Consider the following 15,111-nt stretch of genomic DNA (forward strand, 5'->3'; position numbering starts at 1 on the left):
CCAGTGGAGAACGCTTGACAGTCATACCCCAAATATGTTCCACAAAAAGAAAGATGGAGCTCCAAAAGGATTGAATGGAAGGGCAGGTCCAGAACATATGTCCCAAATCTGCCTCAGGAGCCTGACATTGGAGAAAGGGCGGGACCGCCGGAAGAGGAAGCAGCGCAGATGCAGGGCTCACAGAAGGGCCGGGACCGCCGGAAGAGGAAGCAGCAGGACAACGGTAGGAGCTTCTACATGATGGGGGGGAGGGGGGGTCGGGAGGCTGTGGGGGTGCGAGTGGTCCTTCGGGGTGGGGGTGCGGGTGCGAGTGCGTGCGAGCGATCCTTCGGGGTGGGGGTGCGAGCAGTCCTGCGGGGTGAATCGGACGTCGGGAGGGGGGGAACGATGTAAAAAAAAAAAAATTATACAACGCGTATAACGCACAAGGTTATGCACGGTTTGTAAAATCGTGTATAACGCGCACGTTATATGCATGAAAATACGGTACAGCCATAGCAGATCATATAGAAATAATTCAAACTAATGAGACTGCAATTGCTACCAAATTTAAAGATTTCTACCATAAACTATACTCCTCTGAATCATCATGTACTAATGGAAACAGAGTTTCTGCCCATTTTTTAAATTTAAATTTGATTTTTTTAAAAACATGTTTTTGGGTTGGGGTTTTTTTTATTAAAAAATCTATCTAAATATGGATTTCTATTTAAGATACATTGTAGTCTAAATGTTATTCATTAGCAAATAAGGATTAGTTTTTTTTAAATTATGTAGCATGAGGTTTTATATTCATGCGATGTTTCAATTTTTTGGTAAATGAATTCCATGAATCCATCCATAATGTCATGAGCAATTTTTTGATCTAGAAGATATCACAAATGCTTGCTTTTGCATTTCTCCAAACTGTGAATTTGCATCTGCAGAGATAACATGCTTATTCTTCACAGCAAAAATGTTATAAAATAGCAGGGACAGTCTATTACATATTAAATATACAGCGCTGCATACACCTTTCAGTGTTACAGAAATGATAAATATTATTAGTAATACAGAGTTAAGAAAAAACATTAGCCTCATTGTTTATTTGCAAATCGATGTACAAAGAATCAATCCCTTACCTCTTAAGTACTAAGTTTATATATCTGCATAAGGAGCCAAGTGTGAAGAGGGAAACCTTTTGAGCAGAATACTGCCCAAGTCTTGGGATCTTTGTGTGTATAGGTTTATCCTTATTTAAACTTTATATACTGCCTTTAGTGGCAAACAGGCCAATGTGGTGCTCAATATAAATATTAAATATAAACTGAAAAGAACGCCATAATAATAAAATAGGATAGTTATTACTCAAAAGAAGAAAACAATCACACAATAACTATGACATAAAACAAAATCAAGATAAAAGTAAATGGCTCACAATTCCTGAGAAATCAACAATCCCAGAGAGCTCTCAAATGCCAACTGAAAGAAATGAATTTTTTAACAGAACTTTAATTTTTTTTTTTTTTTTTTAAAGATGTTTCTTTGCAAAGCAGGACTGGGATAGCATTCTAAAGAAGTGGCGACATGCAAAAAAAAAAAAAAAAAAAAATGATGCGGCACGAGTAGACTCAAGATGAGCACATGATGATGAAGGAATAGAAAGGTATTGCTCATATACTGATCAAATAGGGTAATTAAGAGAAACTATATTAATAAGATTAGCCAAATAAGACTGAGTCTGTTGAAAAATAACCCAGTGTGTTAGAGTACATATTTTAAATTGAATGTGATAATGGATTGGAAGGCAATGTAATTTTATAAAGAATGGAGTGATATGATCTTCGTGTGATGCCTTAAAGAGAAATCTAGCAGCCTGAAGTTTATCATATTATTCTTTCCTTGGTGGAGAAAACCTGTAAGGCCATAAGAGAGACCCAGTTTGGGAATATTTTAATGAAGTTCCTCTACCTATGGGAAAGACAGGCATGCCTTACAAAGTGCAAACCCTAACAAAAAAATGCATGAGAAGTGCTTTGATGAAGATGACAAAAGGAACAGGTCTGAACAGGCAGTATCTTCAGGTTGGTAAATGTTTTGATTTCATAATATTTCTTAAAGAGTGCCTTGAGGAATTGTCACATATGAGCAAAAATATATTTGTTATTATAACTACATGCTACCGTGATTTTGACTCAGTTGTTATAAATATAGAGTTGAAACAAGCAAATTATCCCTTCTTTTGGGCAGTACTGAGTGGCAGTGAATAGAATTAGTAATACTAAATAACAGGTTGAAAAGGTGATGGCAAAAGCTAGAAGGATGCTAGGGTGCATAGGAAGAGGTATGGCCAGTAGGAAAAAGGAAGTATTGATGCCCCTGTATAAGACTCAGGTGAGAGACCTCATTTAGAATACTATGTACAATTCTGGAGATCGCACTTTTAAAAAGATATAAAAAGGATGGAGTTGGTCCAGAGAAAGGCTACTAAAATGGTAAGTGGTCCATCATAAGATCTCAATATGTATACTTTGGCGGAAAGACAAGAGAAGGGAGATATAAAAGATGTTTAAATATCTATGTGGTGTAAATGTGCATAAATAGAGTCTTTCACGTGCCTGGACTTGTGTATGACCTCACTGTTGAGCTGAGTGTAATATTGCATTCTCTCATATTTGTAGATGGCTAATCTTTTACTGCTGTTTTTGGATGTTTGATTATCCTGTTTCTGTGAAATTCTGTGCTCTCTCAAAAACACAAATTTCAAACTTTTTTAATCTGAACCTGTGCACACAGCTTAGACTAGCTTTTCAAAACTGTCAAATCTCTGTTTCCTGCCAGCCTTGGTTGAAACTAGATATTTATCAGTAGTCCTTCTAATAACTATTTCTTTAAAGTATGTGTGCTAATCTCCTCCCTCTACCTTTTGTCTGGAGGCAAGCTCTATTGCAAACAAGATCATAGAAATGTGTTTTAATAGAAAATAACATTGGAGATAGGTTTCATAGCTAACACAGTCTAGGCCCTCCCACCCATCCTGGAACTGGAAAAATTCCACCTTAGAAATATACTGGAACTAGTAAGATCATTAACTACATGGACTATGTATGACCTCTTCGCTAAAACTACATTTCACTGCCATTCTGGAGAGGAAAAACATAATAAGTATCTTGTATCTTGGGTAGTGATCAGTTTATAACCCTAATACTAGGCCTCCAGATGGACAAAGGGTAAAGGAGAGTATAATGGAAGAGTAAACTAATCTATGCACCTGTAATAATGAATCTATTTTTTATGTATTCATGTGATACCTTTGTGTTTAAGATGCCAAATTCCCTATATAAGGGGCTAGCTTTTGTCCAGAATTTAGAACATACGTCTGCCTTTAAGACTTGGGTGTCCTCATATATCAATATATTTTATTGTTAAACTGAACACAAGCTAGTGTTTATTTCCACAATCTTGGCATTCAAATGAGCTGAAAGTCATTAGGCTGTGACCATCACTTTCAGCCTGCCTTCAAACTTTTTTATGAGGATGAGTGTTTCCAAATCCATTTTCTTCTTCTACTGAGAAATGTCTTTCAACCATGCAACTCTTCCTCCCAACCGCTTCCCTCTTTCTGACTTAAGTTTGGATAGAGAAGCAGAGTATTGGGAAAAATCAGAATGACAATGGGGGCCACCATTGAAGAACATAAAAATAGTCTTTCTTAGTCAGACCATTGATTCATCAAGCCCAGTAGCCCGTTCTCACAGTTGCCAATCCAGGTCACTAATACCTGGCCAAAACCCAAGGAGTACCAATATTTCATTCTACAGATCAAGGACAAGCAGTAGTTTACCCCAATGTTTTTCTCAATAACAGACTATGGACTTTTTCTCAAGGAACTTGTCCAAACCTTTCTTAAAACCAGCTATGATGCTATCCGCTCTTATCACAACCTCTGGCAACGCATTCCAGAGCTTAACGATTCTCTGAGTGAAAAAAATTTCCTCCTATTGGTTTTAAAAGTATTTCTCTGTAACTTCAAGTGTCCCCTAGTCTTTGTAATTTTTGACTGAGTGAAAAATCGATCCATTTGTACCTGTTCTACTCCACTAAGGATTTTGTAGCCTTGAACCCTGGAGTTTGGACAATTTAAATAAAAACTCAAAATAGCTTCTCAGGGTCAATTGTTTTTAAAACATTAAGAAATGCATTAAATGCCTGAAAAGATGAGGGTTAATCTATTAGTGCATTCCTTTAACAAACAGCTTAATGAAAATGTCAGATGCCTTTCTCCTACATTGGGGGACAGGTCTTCTTCTCCAAGTTACTTGAATGTGCTGATCACCGCCATGGCCTGGACTAGTGCTACCCGATTTAGGAAAAAAAATTTCAATTCGATTCAGCCTATTAAATTGGTTTTTCGATTCGATTTTCCTTCCCAATTGGGTGTTGTTTTTTTAAACATCCTGGTGGGTTTATTTTATAGCCTCTTTACCCTCTTTTCCTTCTCCTAACCACACTGGGGCTGTGGTGTAAACAGAATAAACAAACAAAAAAAGACTTTTCCTCTCTCTGTTAAATCCTAGCTTACATTTGCGGTCTAACACCAGCTCTGGCAGGATACACGTTTCAAATCTGACATATTGTAATCACAAAACAGAAAATAAAATTAGTTTGTCTCCCTCCACAGATCCACCTTTTCTTAACTACCCTTTCATCCAGCATCTCTCTCTCCTTCCTCACCACCCCAGGAAGGGCGCTTCTCCCTTTCTTTTCCCAATTACCCTCCTATCCAGTAACTCTATCCCCCCACCCCTTGTGTCCAACTTCTCTCCCTTTCTGTTCCTTCCCTCCCTAAATCCCATTTTCCATCATCCCTCTTCCTCTCCTCTATTTTCAGACCCATTATTTCTTCCCCCCCAAAGTCCGGCATATGCACGTATCTTTGAACTCCCCCTTCCCTCCCTCTGTGTACTTCTACACCAGGGCACCCTTCCCCTGGTCTGTCCCCCCCGAAGGCCTGCACCCCACCCCCTAAAGGCCTGCACCCCACCCCTAAAGGCCTGCCTGCCCCCTTGAAGGCCTGCATCCCCCCCGAAGGCCTTCCTGCCTGTCCCCCCTGAAGGCCTGTCCCACCCCCACCCTGAAAGCCTGCCTGTTCCCCCCCCTTGAAGGTCTGTCCCCCCTGAAGGCCTGCACCTCCCCCTGAAGGCCTGTCCCCCCCCCCTTGAAGGCCTACAACCCACCCCTGAAGGCCTGCCTGTCTCCTCTGAAGGCCTGTTCCCCCTCCCCAAGAAGGCCGCACACCCCCTCCGGAAGGCCTGTGTTGTCCGTCTTTCCCAATGGCCTCCCGGAATCCATTTTCCTAATTTCAGCAGCCTGCATTAAGATCGCTTGCACTAGCGCTGCCTCTTGCTGGCCTGCCGCTCCTGCTTTAGAGGGCGAGTGGGGAGGGTCACTCGGGAAGTGGCTTACCCGCTAGCCTCCCGCTGCTGTGCTGTCCGTCTTCCCCACTGGCCTCCCGGAATCCATTTTCCTAATTTCAGTAGCCTGCAATAAGATCGCTGGCGCTAGCGATCTTTGCAAGCTGCCATAGGGCTTCGGAACTCTCTTCTCTCTGCCGCGGTCCGGCCCCTTCTCTGATGTCAGAGGAGGGGCAGGACCGCAGCAGAGAGAAGACACTCCGAAGCCGTATGGCAGCTTGCAAAGATCGCTAGCGCCAGCGATCTTATTGCAGGCTACTGAAATTAGGAAAATGGATTCCGGGAGGCCAGTGGGGAAGATGGACAGCACAGCAGCGGGAGGCTAGCGGGTAAGCCACTTCCCGAGTGACCCTCCCCACTCGCCCTCTAAAGCAGGAGCGGCAGGCTATCAAGAGGCAGCGCTGCCGCTCCTGCTTTAGGGGGGAGGGTCAGTCAACGAATTGGGAGGCCAATTTTTTGTCTTGGTAAATTGATTTGAATCGATTCACCCAAAGTGAACCGGTGAATTGATTCGAATTGTAATCGGGCAGCACTAGCCTGGACTTCCTCTCATCCCATGCTATTCTGGATCCACTTCAGTCAGGCTTTCGCCCACTGCATTCTACGGAAACTGCCCTTTGATACTGTTGATCATCACCTACTCCTTGATACGCTGTCCTTGTTGGGATTCCAGGGTTCTGCCCTCTCCTGGTTTTCCTCCTCTCTCTCCCAACGCACCTTCAGTGCATGCAATGGTAGTTCATCCTCCACTGTCTTTCCGCTGTCAATTGGTGTACCTCAAGGCTCTGTCCTGGGACCGCTCCTTTTCTCAATCTACATTTGCTCACTTGGAGCGCTGATCTCCTCCCATGGCTTCCAGTATAACCTCTATGCTGACTCCCCCCAGGTCTATCTCTCTGCACCAAATATCTCTACTGAAACCCAGACCAGAATCTCAGCCTGCCCGTCTGACATTGCTGTCTGAATGTCTCACCACCATCTAAAATTGAATATAGCTAAAATAGAGCTGCTCATCTTCCTGCCTAAACCCACCTCTCCGCTTCCCTCATTCTCAGTCTCTGTGGACAACACTTTCATCCTTCCTGTTTTGTTTGCTCGTAATCTTGGGGTCATCTTTGCCTCCTCTCTCTCCTTCACCACCCAGATTACAATATATTGCTAAAACCTGCTGTTTCTTCCTCTATAATATTACCAAAATCTGACCCTTCCTCTCTGAGCACACTACCAAAACATTTATCCACGCCCTCATCACCTCACACTTAGATTATTGCAACTCGCTACTCTCAGGCCTTCTGTTTAGCCATCTTGCTCCCCTCCAATCCATCCAAAATTCAGCTGCACGACTCATATTCCAGGAGAGCAGCTTAACTCACGTTACTCCTCTCCTAAAGTCACTTCATTGGCTTCCCATCCGTTTCTGAATACAATTCAAACTCCTCTTACTGAGCTACAAATGTACTCACTCAGCTGCCCCTCATTATCTCTCTTCACTTATCTCCCCCTATGATCCCTGCTCAGCTGGTAAGTCCCTCATATCTATGCTGCCCTCTTCAACTGCCAACTCCAGACTCCGTCCCTTCTGCCTTGCTGCACCGTATGCATGGAACAAGCTGCCTGAATCCCTACAGTGGGCTCCATCTCTGGCATTGTTCAAGGCCTTTTTAAAAGCCCACCTCTTGAGAGTGCTTTCGACTTCTAACTCCTCTCACCTTGGGTTCTGAATCCCCTACCCTCTATGTCATGTCTTGTCTGTCCAAGTTAGATTGTAGGCTTTTCCGAGCAGGGACAGTATATAAATGTCAAAATGTGCAGTGCTGTGTACGCCTTTCAATGCTATATAAGTATAAGTAGTAGTAGTAGTAGTAGTAGTAGTAGAAGGAAAAAACTGTAAGGGGGCAGCAGAGTCCTCTGTGAAGTAGGAGGTATTCAGAAAAAAAAAATCCAGAGTGGATTCCTTCTGCAAGGCTCCTGAGCACCAAGATATAACCCACTAGTCTAGAATGACACACCTATTGCACTAGAAAAATGCAGTTTTCATTAGTTATGCCCTCTTTCTTTGAAAATTCACATCAGAAGTTACTTGGCTCCTTTACCTGTACCAAGATTTACATGCACCATAGGAAGATTAGTGCAGGTTTTTAAACAGAACAGCAGTCCCCCATCCTAACATAAATCTTGCTCTGCATTAAACAGTTTTGGCAATTTAAGTCAAATTAGTCTCAAAATGAACTGAAAAACAAACTAAAAGCAAAGGTTGCTGAGAGAATACACAGTGATACATAAGTGAGGTTCAATCAGTCAGGTCTTTTCAAGACCAAATGCTTAAGGCACAGATTTGCGATTTTACTGCATGCTAATCATGAACTTCATATTGACTTACCATCATCATCATCCTGATTAGGATTGGGAACATCTTTTAAAATGCTGAAGATTTCTTCATTTGTTCCCTTGCTTTTGATGGCATTAGTCAAACTGATAGCAACTGGATATCCTGGAAGAGAGCCTGAAAAAAAACGATCAGATACTGATCAAAAATACAAAATTGGAACTAGAAAGATCATGATAGAAAAAGAGATTAACACTTTGAGCTATTGGTCATATTATTAATAAATTTAGATGCATGTTATGTGCAAGTCTTATATCAGGTTTCAGGTTTATTTAAAAATTTGATATACCGCCTTATCAAAATTCAAAACGGTTTAACATAAGATTTAAAAACAGAGAATAAAAAGGCATAGGTTAAAAACAAATTATAATTAATAAAACTGACAATCAGACACACAGACAAACATTAACTTACCGAAACAAAATGAAAAAGGGTGGAAATACATTTGTATAATGTAAAAGAGAGGGAGAAGGATCAAAACAAAAGGGAGGGGAACACAAAAATAAATAATCTAACACTTTGTGGGAAAGATTAAAAAGAATAAGAAAAAGCAAGGAACAAATTCCTTTGCAGTCCTTAAAAGGACTATTATACTCCAAATGTATCTTTAAAAAGAAAGGCCTTCAAATTACTTTTAAATTTATCAAGTGATGAAATTTCTCTTATGTATTTTGGTGCTGAGTTCTAGATGGTAGGGGCCGTGACAGAAAAAATATTGGTACGCATGGTGCTAATGTGTCTTAAAGAGGGAATAGATAACAGGTTTTGATTAGAGGAACGTAATGTGCGATGGGGGTGTGGGGAATCAATAACCTATTGATGAAATCAGGTAGACTGGAAGCTAGGATCTTATGTATCAGTAACATTATTTTATAAGTAATTCGATGATTTATGGGAAGCCAATGAGCGTTTATCAGAAGTGGGGCGACATGATCGAATTTTCGGGCTTTTGAAATGATTTTAACAGCAGTATTTTGAACAATTTGGAGGCATTTTATTTCTTTCTTAGTAATACCTTTATATAGTGCATTGCTATAGTCCAGACAAGAAATGACTAGTGAATGGATAAGGATTTTTAAAGAAGTTTGGTCTCATAGAGTAGCAAGAGATCTAATCATTCGGAGGCGATAGAAACATTTCTTGACTACTGAACTTATATGGTCATGAAATGAGAATTTTCCGTCGAGGATAACTCTGAGAAGTTTAATAGAAGTAACTATTTGAACGGGAACAGAGTTTATTGTAATAGGGATGGAAGGAGAGAGACCTTCCTTAACTGTGAAAATCATTGCTTTGGTTTTACTGATGTTGAGGGCTAACATATTTGTATTTAACCAATAACATATTTGATTCAGTTTCGAATTGATGGAAGAAATTTCTGCAGGGTTTTCCAGGTCAACGGGATGAATAAGTTGAATATCATCCGCATAAGCGAAGATAAAAAACCCTATTGATTGCCCTAGTGTGATGAGTGGTGCGAGGAAGATGTTAAACAACATAAGAGACAGACTGGAGCCTTGTGGAATCCCATAACTATTAGAAAAAGTGTTTGATGAAGAACCGTTAAACCGGACTTTGGAGGAACGATCTTTAAAATATGATATAAACCAATCTAATACTTGATCGGAGATCCCTATGTCGCCAAGCCTATGGATTAATAGTTGGTGATCTATGGTATCGAAGGCCGACGATAGGTCTAGTGAAATGAGTATAACTGATTTTTGGTGATCTAGTTGATACATGATATTTGTGGTTAACCCTATCAAGGATAATTCAGTCGAATGGTGACTACGAAAGCCCGTCTGATTAGGATGGAGGACATTTGTTTGTTCGATGAAATCAGAGAGTTGATTAAAGACAATTTTTTCGGTAAGTTTAGCCAAAAATGGGATATTAGAAATAGGCCAGTAGTTGGAGATCTCTGCTGCACTTATTTTGTTATCCTTAATTGTGGGAAAAATGATTGCTTCTTTCCATTGTTTAGGAACAGTACTTGTAGTGAAACTAAATTCAATCAATTTGCGTATTTGGGGACCAAATATTGAAAAATAACACTTAAGAATAAGAGGGGGAGCGATTTCAACAGAGGAACCCTTACAGTTCAGTATATTGATGGTTTGTTGTATCTCTGATAATGAGGGAATCCTAAATCTAGAACATTTTGAACTCCATGTATGTGAAGATGTGAAGTTTGAAGGAAATAAGCTGTCAGATTTTGCTCGGTCAGATGACGGAATGGCTGATCTAATTTTTAAGGTTTTCTCTATGAAAAACTCAGCCAAAGATTGGGCTAATGGGAGCTGAGAAACAGTGGATTCATTGTAACATTTTGTAGTGAGAGAGCGTACTATCTTAAAAAGTGTTGCTGAGTTTTTTGCCTTTGATATTTTTTGGGAGTAATAATACGATTTTGCCTCAATTATTTTAGTTTTGTAGAAGGTTGTATGTTCTTTGAAAAAACTGAAGTTGGTTAAAGATTTGTCGTGCCTCCATCGCCTTTCCAAAGACCGCAATTGCTTTTTAATTAGATTAAGTTCAGAAGAGAACCATGGATTAATTTGTTTGCGGTGGGATATATAGTAAGATTGGACTGGAGTAAGTTCCCATCAAACTCTCACAAAGTAGAGTTCTAGACGGGTTACAAATAGCATAAGTGTTGCATAAGTGTTATATAGACTTATACTGTATACATATATATATATATATATATATATATATAAATTAGGGCTGTACATCAATTAAAAATTTTAATCACACAATTAATCACAATTTTTAATCACATGATTAATCGCATAAAGAACCCCTCACATTTCCTCTTGTATAGTGCAATTTATACATAGTAGATATCAATTCTCAAAACTGACACATTTCAATCAATTGTCCCATAGAAAGGCGATATATAAAATCCCATTACCCCCCTTACTAAATTAGAAATAAAATAATTTATCTTAACTTTGTTGTCTGGTGATTTTATCTTTCTAATCATCTCATTCTGCATCTCTGGCTTTTCTTCCCTGTGCTCTGAACTCTATTTCCAGGGCCTCCTGTGTATTCACTCTTTTTCTCCTCTTTACTTCCTGCCCTATATCCATCTTTCACAATCAACTTTTCTTCTACCTTTTCAAATCTGTCTAGTTTACATCTCTTCCTTGCCATTCATGGACACCATCATCTCCCTCCCCTCTCCTTCCATTCCAAGGGTACCCTCTCTTCCCTCCCCACCACTCTGTGCTCACCATTTCTCTCCTTCCCTCCTCTATCACCATCTCCCTTGTTTTTTCCACCCGTTTCCAGAAGCTGGCACCCTTAAACATCAACCAGCCCCACCCATCTGCATCTCTTTCTCCCAACAAATCTTTCTGTGCTCTCATACAGTAGTGGCAGGGAGGAGCTGAGGTGGTAAGGGGGCCTGCATTAAAATTTTTAATGCAAATTAAACATTTAATGCATTAATTGTGTTATTAATGGAAACGTGCAGCCCTAATACAAACATATGACAAACTGGATTACAGTTATTGAAATGGCTATCTTACATGTAGCATTTTCATAAGTAGTACCATCAATGCATGGATAATAAGGAGAGTTAAGAATTCTATGGATAACAGCTATTTATTGAGGTCTTTATATAGTTAATGAGTGGGTCGCAATAAGATGATTATTATATTTGGGGTAGGTCCTATGAATATGATGGTATAATTAGTATAATAATAATTGCTGTTTCACAATGAGATATTATTAAGTTTGTTACTTGTTATAATGAACTTTTTTTTAGAGCTGTAAACCGCTATAGTACTTCGGTTTTTAGAAGTATGTTATAATCAAATTATGGCTGCATTAGTTCTTTCCTAGGGATTTTTGAAAAAAAACATTTTTTTCAGATATTTGCAGAACAAGGTGTACATAGCAGTAACTCTAATCTCTGTAGGAATTAAGTTCCAAACTTGCAATCTGATAGTTAAAGACGTACATTGAGTTTTTTGTATTTTATATCCTTCATAGTTGGGAATGATAAGACAGCCAGTTTGAAATGCAGTGACTACCTTCCAATCTGCCTGCTATCAGGAGATTCTTTATAAAGGGTTTTAAATGCTATACAGCATAACTTGAATCCAAACCACTTTGCCACTGGGAGCCAGTCTAGCTCCATAAGGAGTAGTGTCACATAATCAAATTTTGATTTGTAGAATATAAGTCTTGCTGCTGTGTTTTTATCTGCTGGATTTTTTAATTAATTTCACTGAGATTCCCTAGAGCAGGGGTGTCCAACCTTTTGGCTTCCCTGGGCCGCATTGGCTGAAAAGCAATGTTACTTACCGTAATAGTTGTTATCCAGGGACAGCAGGCAGCTATTCTCACTAATGGGCGATGTGATCCAACGGAGCCCCGATGCGGACGCTTCTTTGAAGAAAACTCGAAGTTTTGAGTCACCCGCACCGCGCATGCGCAAGTGCCTTCCCGCCCGATGCACCGGGCGTGTCTCCTCAGTTCAGCTAGCTAGCAGAGAAGCCAACCCAGGGGAGGTGGGTGGGACGTGAGAATAGCTGCCTGCTGTCCCTGGATAATAACTGTTACGGTAAGTAACATTGCTTTATCCCAGGACAAGCAGGCAGGTATTCTCACTAATGGGTGACCTCCAAGCTAGCCAGAATGGGATGGTGGGAGAGTTGGCAACTTAGGAGAATAAATTTTGTAGTACTGTTTGGCCAAACTGTCCATCCCGTCTGGAGAATGTATCCAGACAATAGTATGAGGTGACGGTATGAACCGAGGACCAAGTGGCAGCTTTACAAATCTCCTCAATCGGTGTTGATCTGAGGAAGGCTACAGAAGCTGCCATCGCTCTGACCTTGTGGGCTGTGATTTTTCTGTCAAGGGGCAATCCAGCCTGGGCATAGCAGAAAGAGATGCAAGCCGCCATCCAGTTGGATATGGTGCGCTTGGAAATGGGGCGTCCCAACTTGTTCGGATCGAAGGAAATGAAAAGTTGAGGAGCAGATCTGTGAGATTTGGTGCGTTCTAGGTAGAAAGCCAAAGCACGCTTACAGTCCAGAGTATGAAGGGCAGATTCTCCAGAGTGAGAGTGTGGCTTCAGAAAGAACACTGGCAGGACGATGGATTGGTTGAGATGGAATTCTGAGACAACCTTAGGAAGGATTTTCGGGTGTGTGCGGAGAACCACCTTGATGGAATACTGTAAAAGGCAGGTCCACAACCAAGGCTTGTAGCTCACTGACTCTTCGGGCAGAAGTGAGGTCAATGAGAAACACTACTTTCCAAGTGAGATACTTCAGGTGAGCCTTGTGAAGAGGTTCAAATGGAGGTTTCATAAGCTGTGAAAGAACAACATTGAGGTCCCAAACCACCGGAGGCGGTTTGAGGGGAGGATTGACATGGAAGAGTCCTTTCATGAATCTGGAAACCACCGGATGAGCAGAGAGAGGTTTCCCTTGAAAAGGCTGATGGAAAGCAGCAATTGCACTAAGATGGACTCGTATCGATGTAGACTTGAGAAAGGTGCAAAAGATAATCCAAAACTGAAGACAAGGAGGAGTGTTGTGGCTTATGATGATGAGAAAAACACCAAGCAGAAAATCTAGTCCACTTTTGGTGGTAGCATTGCCTAGTAGCGGGCTTCATTGAAGCTTCCAGGACATCTTTCACAGGTTGAGAAAACTGGAGAGGGGTTACGTTGAGAGGAACCAAGCTGTCAGGTGTAGAGACTGCAGATTGGGGTGAAGCAGAGATCCTTGATGCTGTGTAAGCAGAGATGGAAAGACTGGTAGAAGGTATGGCTCCCTGCTGCTGAGTTGAAGTAGAAGGGAGTACCAGGGTTGTCTGGGCCACCGTGGAGCAATCAGGATCATGGTAGCATGGTCCGACTTCATCTTGACTAGTCTTTTGGATGAGAGGAAATGGAGGAAACGCATATAGAAAGTGATTTGTCCAGTCCAGGAGGAATGCATCTGCCTCGAGGCGCTGAGGAGTGTAGATCCTGGAGCAGAAGTGAGGCAGCTTGAAGTTGTGGGGGGCTGCAAAGAGGTATATCTGAGGCGTACCCCACAGGGAGAAGATATGATGCAGGGGCGTGGAGTTGAAGGGACACTCGTGAGGTTGCAGAAGACGGCTCAGGCTGTCTGCTAAGGCATTGTCCGCTCCCTGAATGTAGACCACTCTGAGGAAGGTGTTGTTGCGAGTCGCCCAATCCCACACATTCAGATCTTCCTGGCAGAGGGAGGCCGATCCCGTGCCTCCCTGCTTGTTCACATAGTACATGGCGACCTGGTTGTCTATGCGAATGAGGACAACCTGGTCGCGAAGGAGATGTTGAAAGGTTTGGAGAGCGTTGAAGATCACCCTGAGTTCCAGGAGATTGATGTGGCACTGGCGGTCCGTGCTGGTCCAGTAACCCTGGGTGCGGAGGCCGTCAGATGGGCCCCCCAGGCATAAGTCGACGAGTCGGTCATGAGGACTTTCTGGTGGTGGTGGGGGGTGTAATAACAAGCCTCTGGATAGATTGGAGGAGAGCATCCACCAACGAAGAGACTGTTGTAGAGCAGGAGTGACCCGGATGAGGTGAGTCAGAGGGTCGGACGTCTGGGACCACTGGGACGCCAGGGTCCATTGGGGAATCCTGAGGTGAAGTCTGGCAAGTGGAATCACGTGAACTGTAGAGACCATGTGGTCTAGAAGGACCATCATTTGTCTTGCTGAGATGGACGTGGCAGAGATGAAGGAGAGCGTCCCTGCGTGGGGGCAGGAGGAACGCTCTGAGTTGGGTAGTATCCAGAATCGCTCCAATGAAGGGAAGAGTCTGGGATGGTTGCAGGTGGGATTTGGGGAAGTTGATCTCGAATCCCAGATGCTGCAGTAACCAAATTGTCTTCTGGATCGCGAGAGCGGCTCCCTGAGACGTGGAATCCTTGATGAGCCAATCATCCAGGTAAGGAAACACCTGGAGGCCATGGCTCCTGAGTGCTGCGGCCACTACAACCAGGCATTTGGTGAAGACTCTGGGTGACGAGGACAGGCCGAAGGGTAGCACTCGGTATTGGAGGTGAAGGTGTCCCACCCTGAATCTGAGATATTGACGGGAGGCTGGGTGAATTGGAATGTGAGTGTAGGCCTCCTTGAGATCCAGTGAGCATAACCAGTCGTTCTGCTCGAGGAGGGGGTACAGTGATGCCAGGGTCAGTATGCGGAACTTTTCTTTGACCAGATATTTGTTGAGTACCCTGAGGTCCAAGATGGGTAGCAGGGTCGCCCGTCTTCTTT

At 42.1% G+C, this 15,111-nt stretch overlaps 1 protein-coding gene across 5 annotated transcripts in view; it reads right to left on the reverse strand.

Moving 5' to 3' along the window:
- NCBP1 (nuclear cap binding protein subunit 1) overlaps nucleotides 1–15,111 on the reverse strand; it is a 397,555-nt gene that overhangs the window by 112,917 nt on the left and 269,527 nt on the right. For all 5 annotated transcript variants that reach the window (XM_033917013.1, XM_033917021.1, XM_033917038.1 and 2 more), the window contains one exon: nucleotides 7,834–7,956. In XM_033917013.1, the coding sequence (XP_033772904.1) occupies nucleotides 7,834–7,956 (123 nt within the window). The remainder of the gene's footprint in view (nucleotides 1–7,833; nucleotides 7,957–15,111) is intronic.

This window comes from Geotrypetes seraphini, chromosome 1 (assembly GCF_902459505.1).
Source record: "Geotrypetes seraphini chromosome 1, aGeoSer1.1, whole genome shotgun sequence".
Taxonomy (NCBI): domain Eukaryota; kingdom Metazoa; phylum Chordata; class Amphibia; order Gymnophiona; family Dermophiidae; genus Geotrypetes; species Geotrypetes seraphini.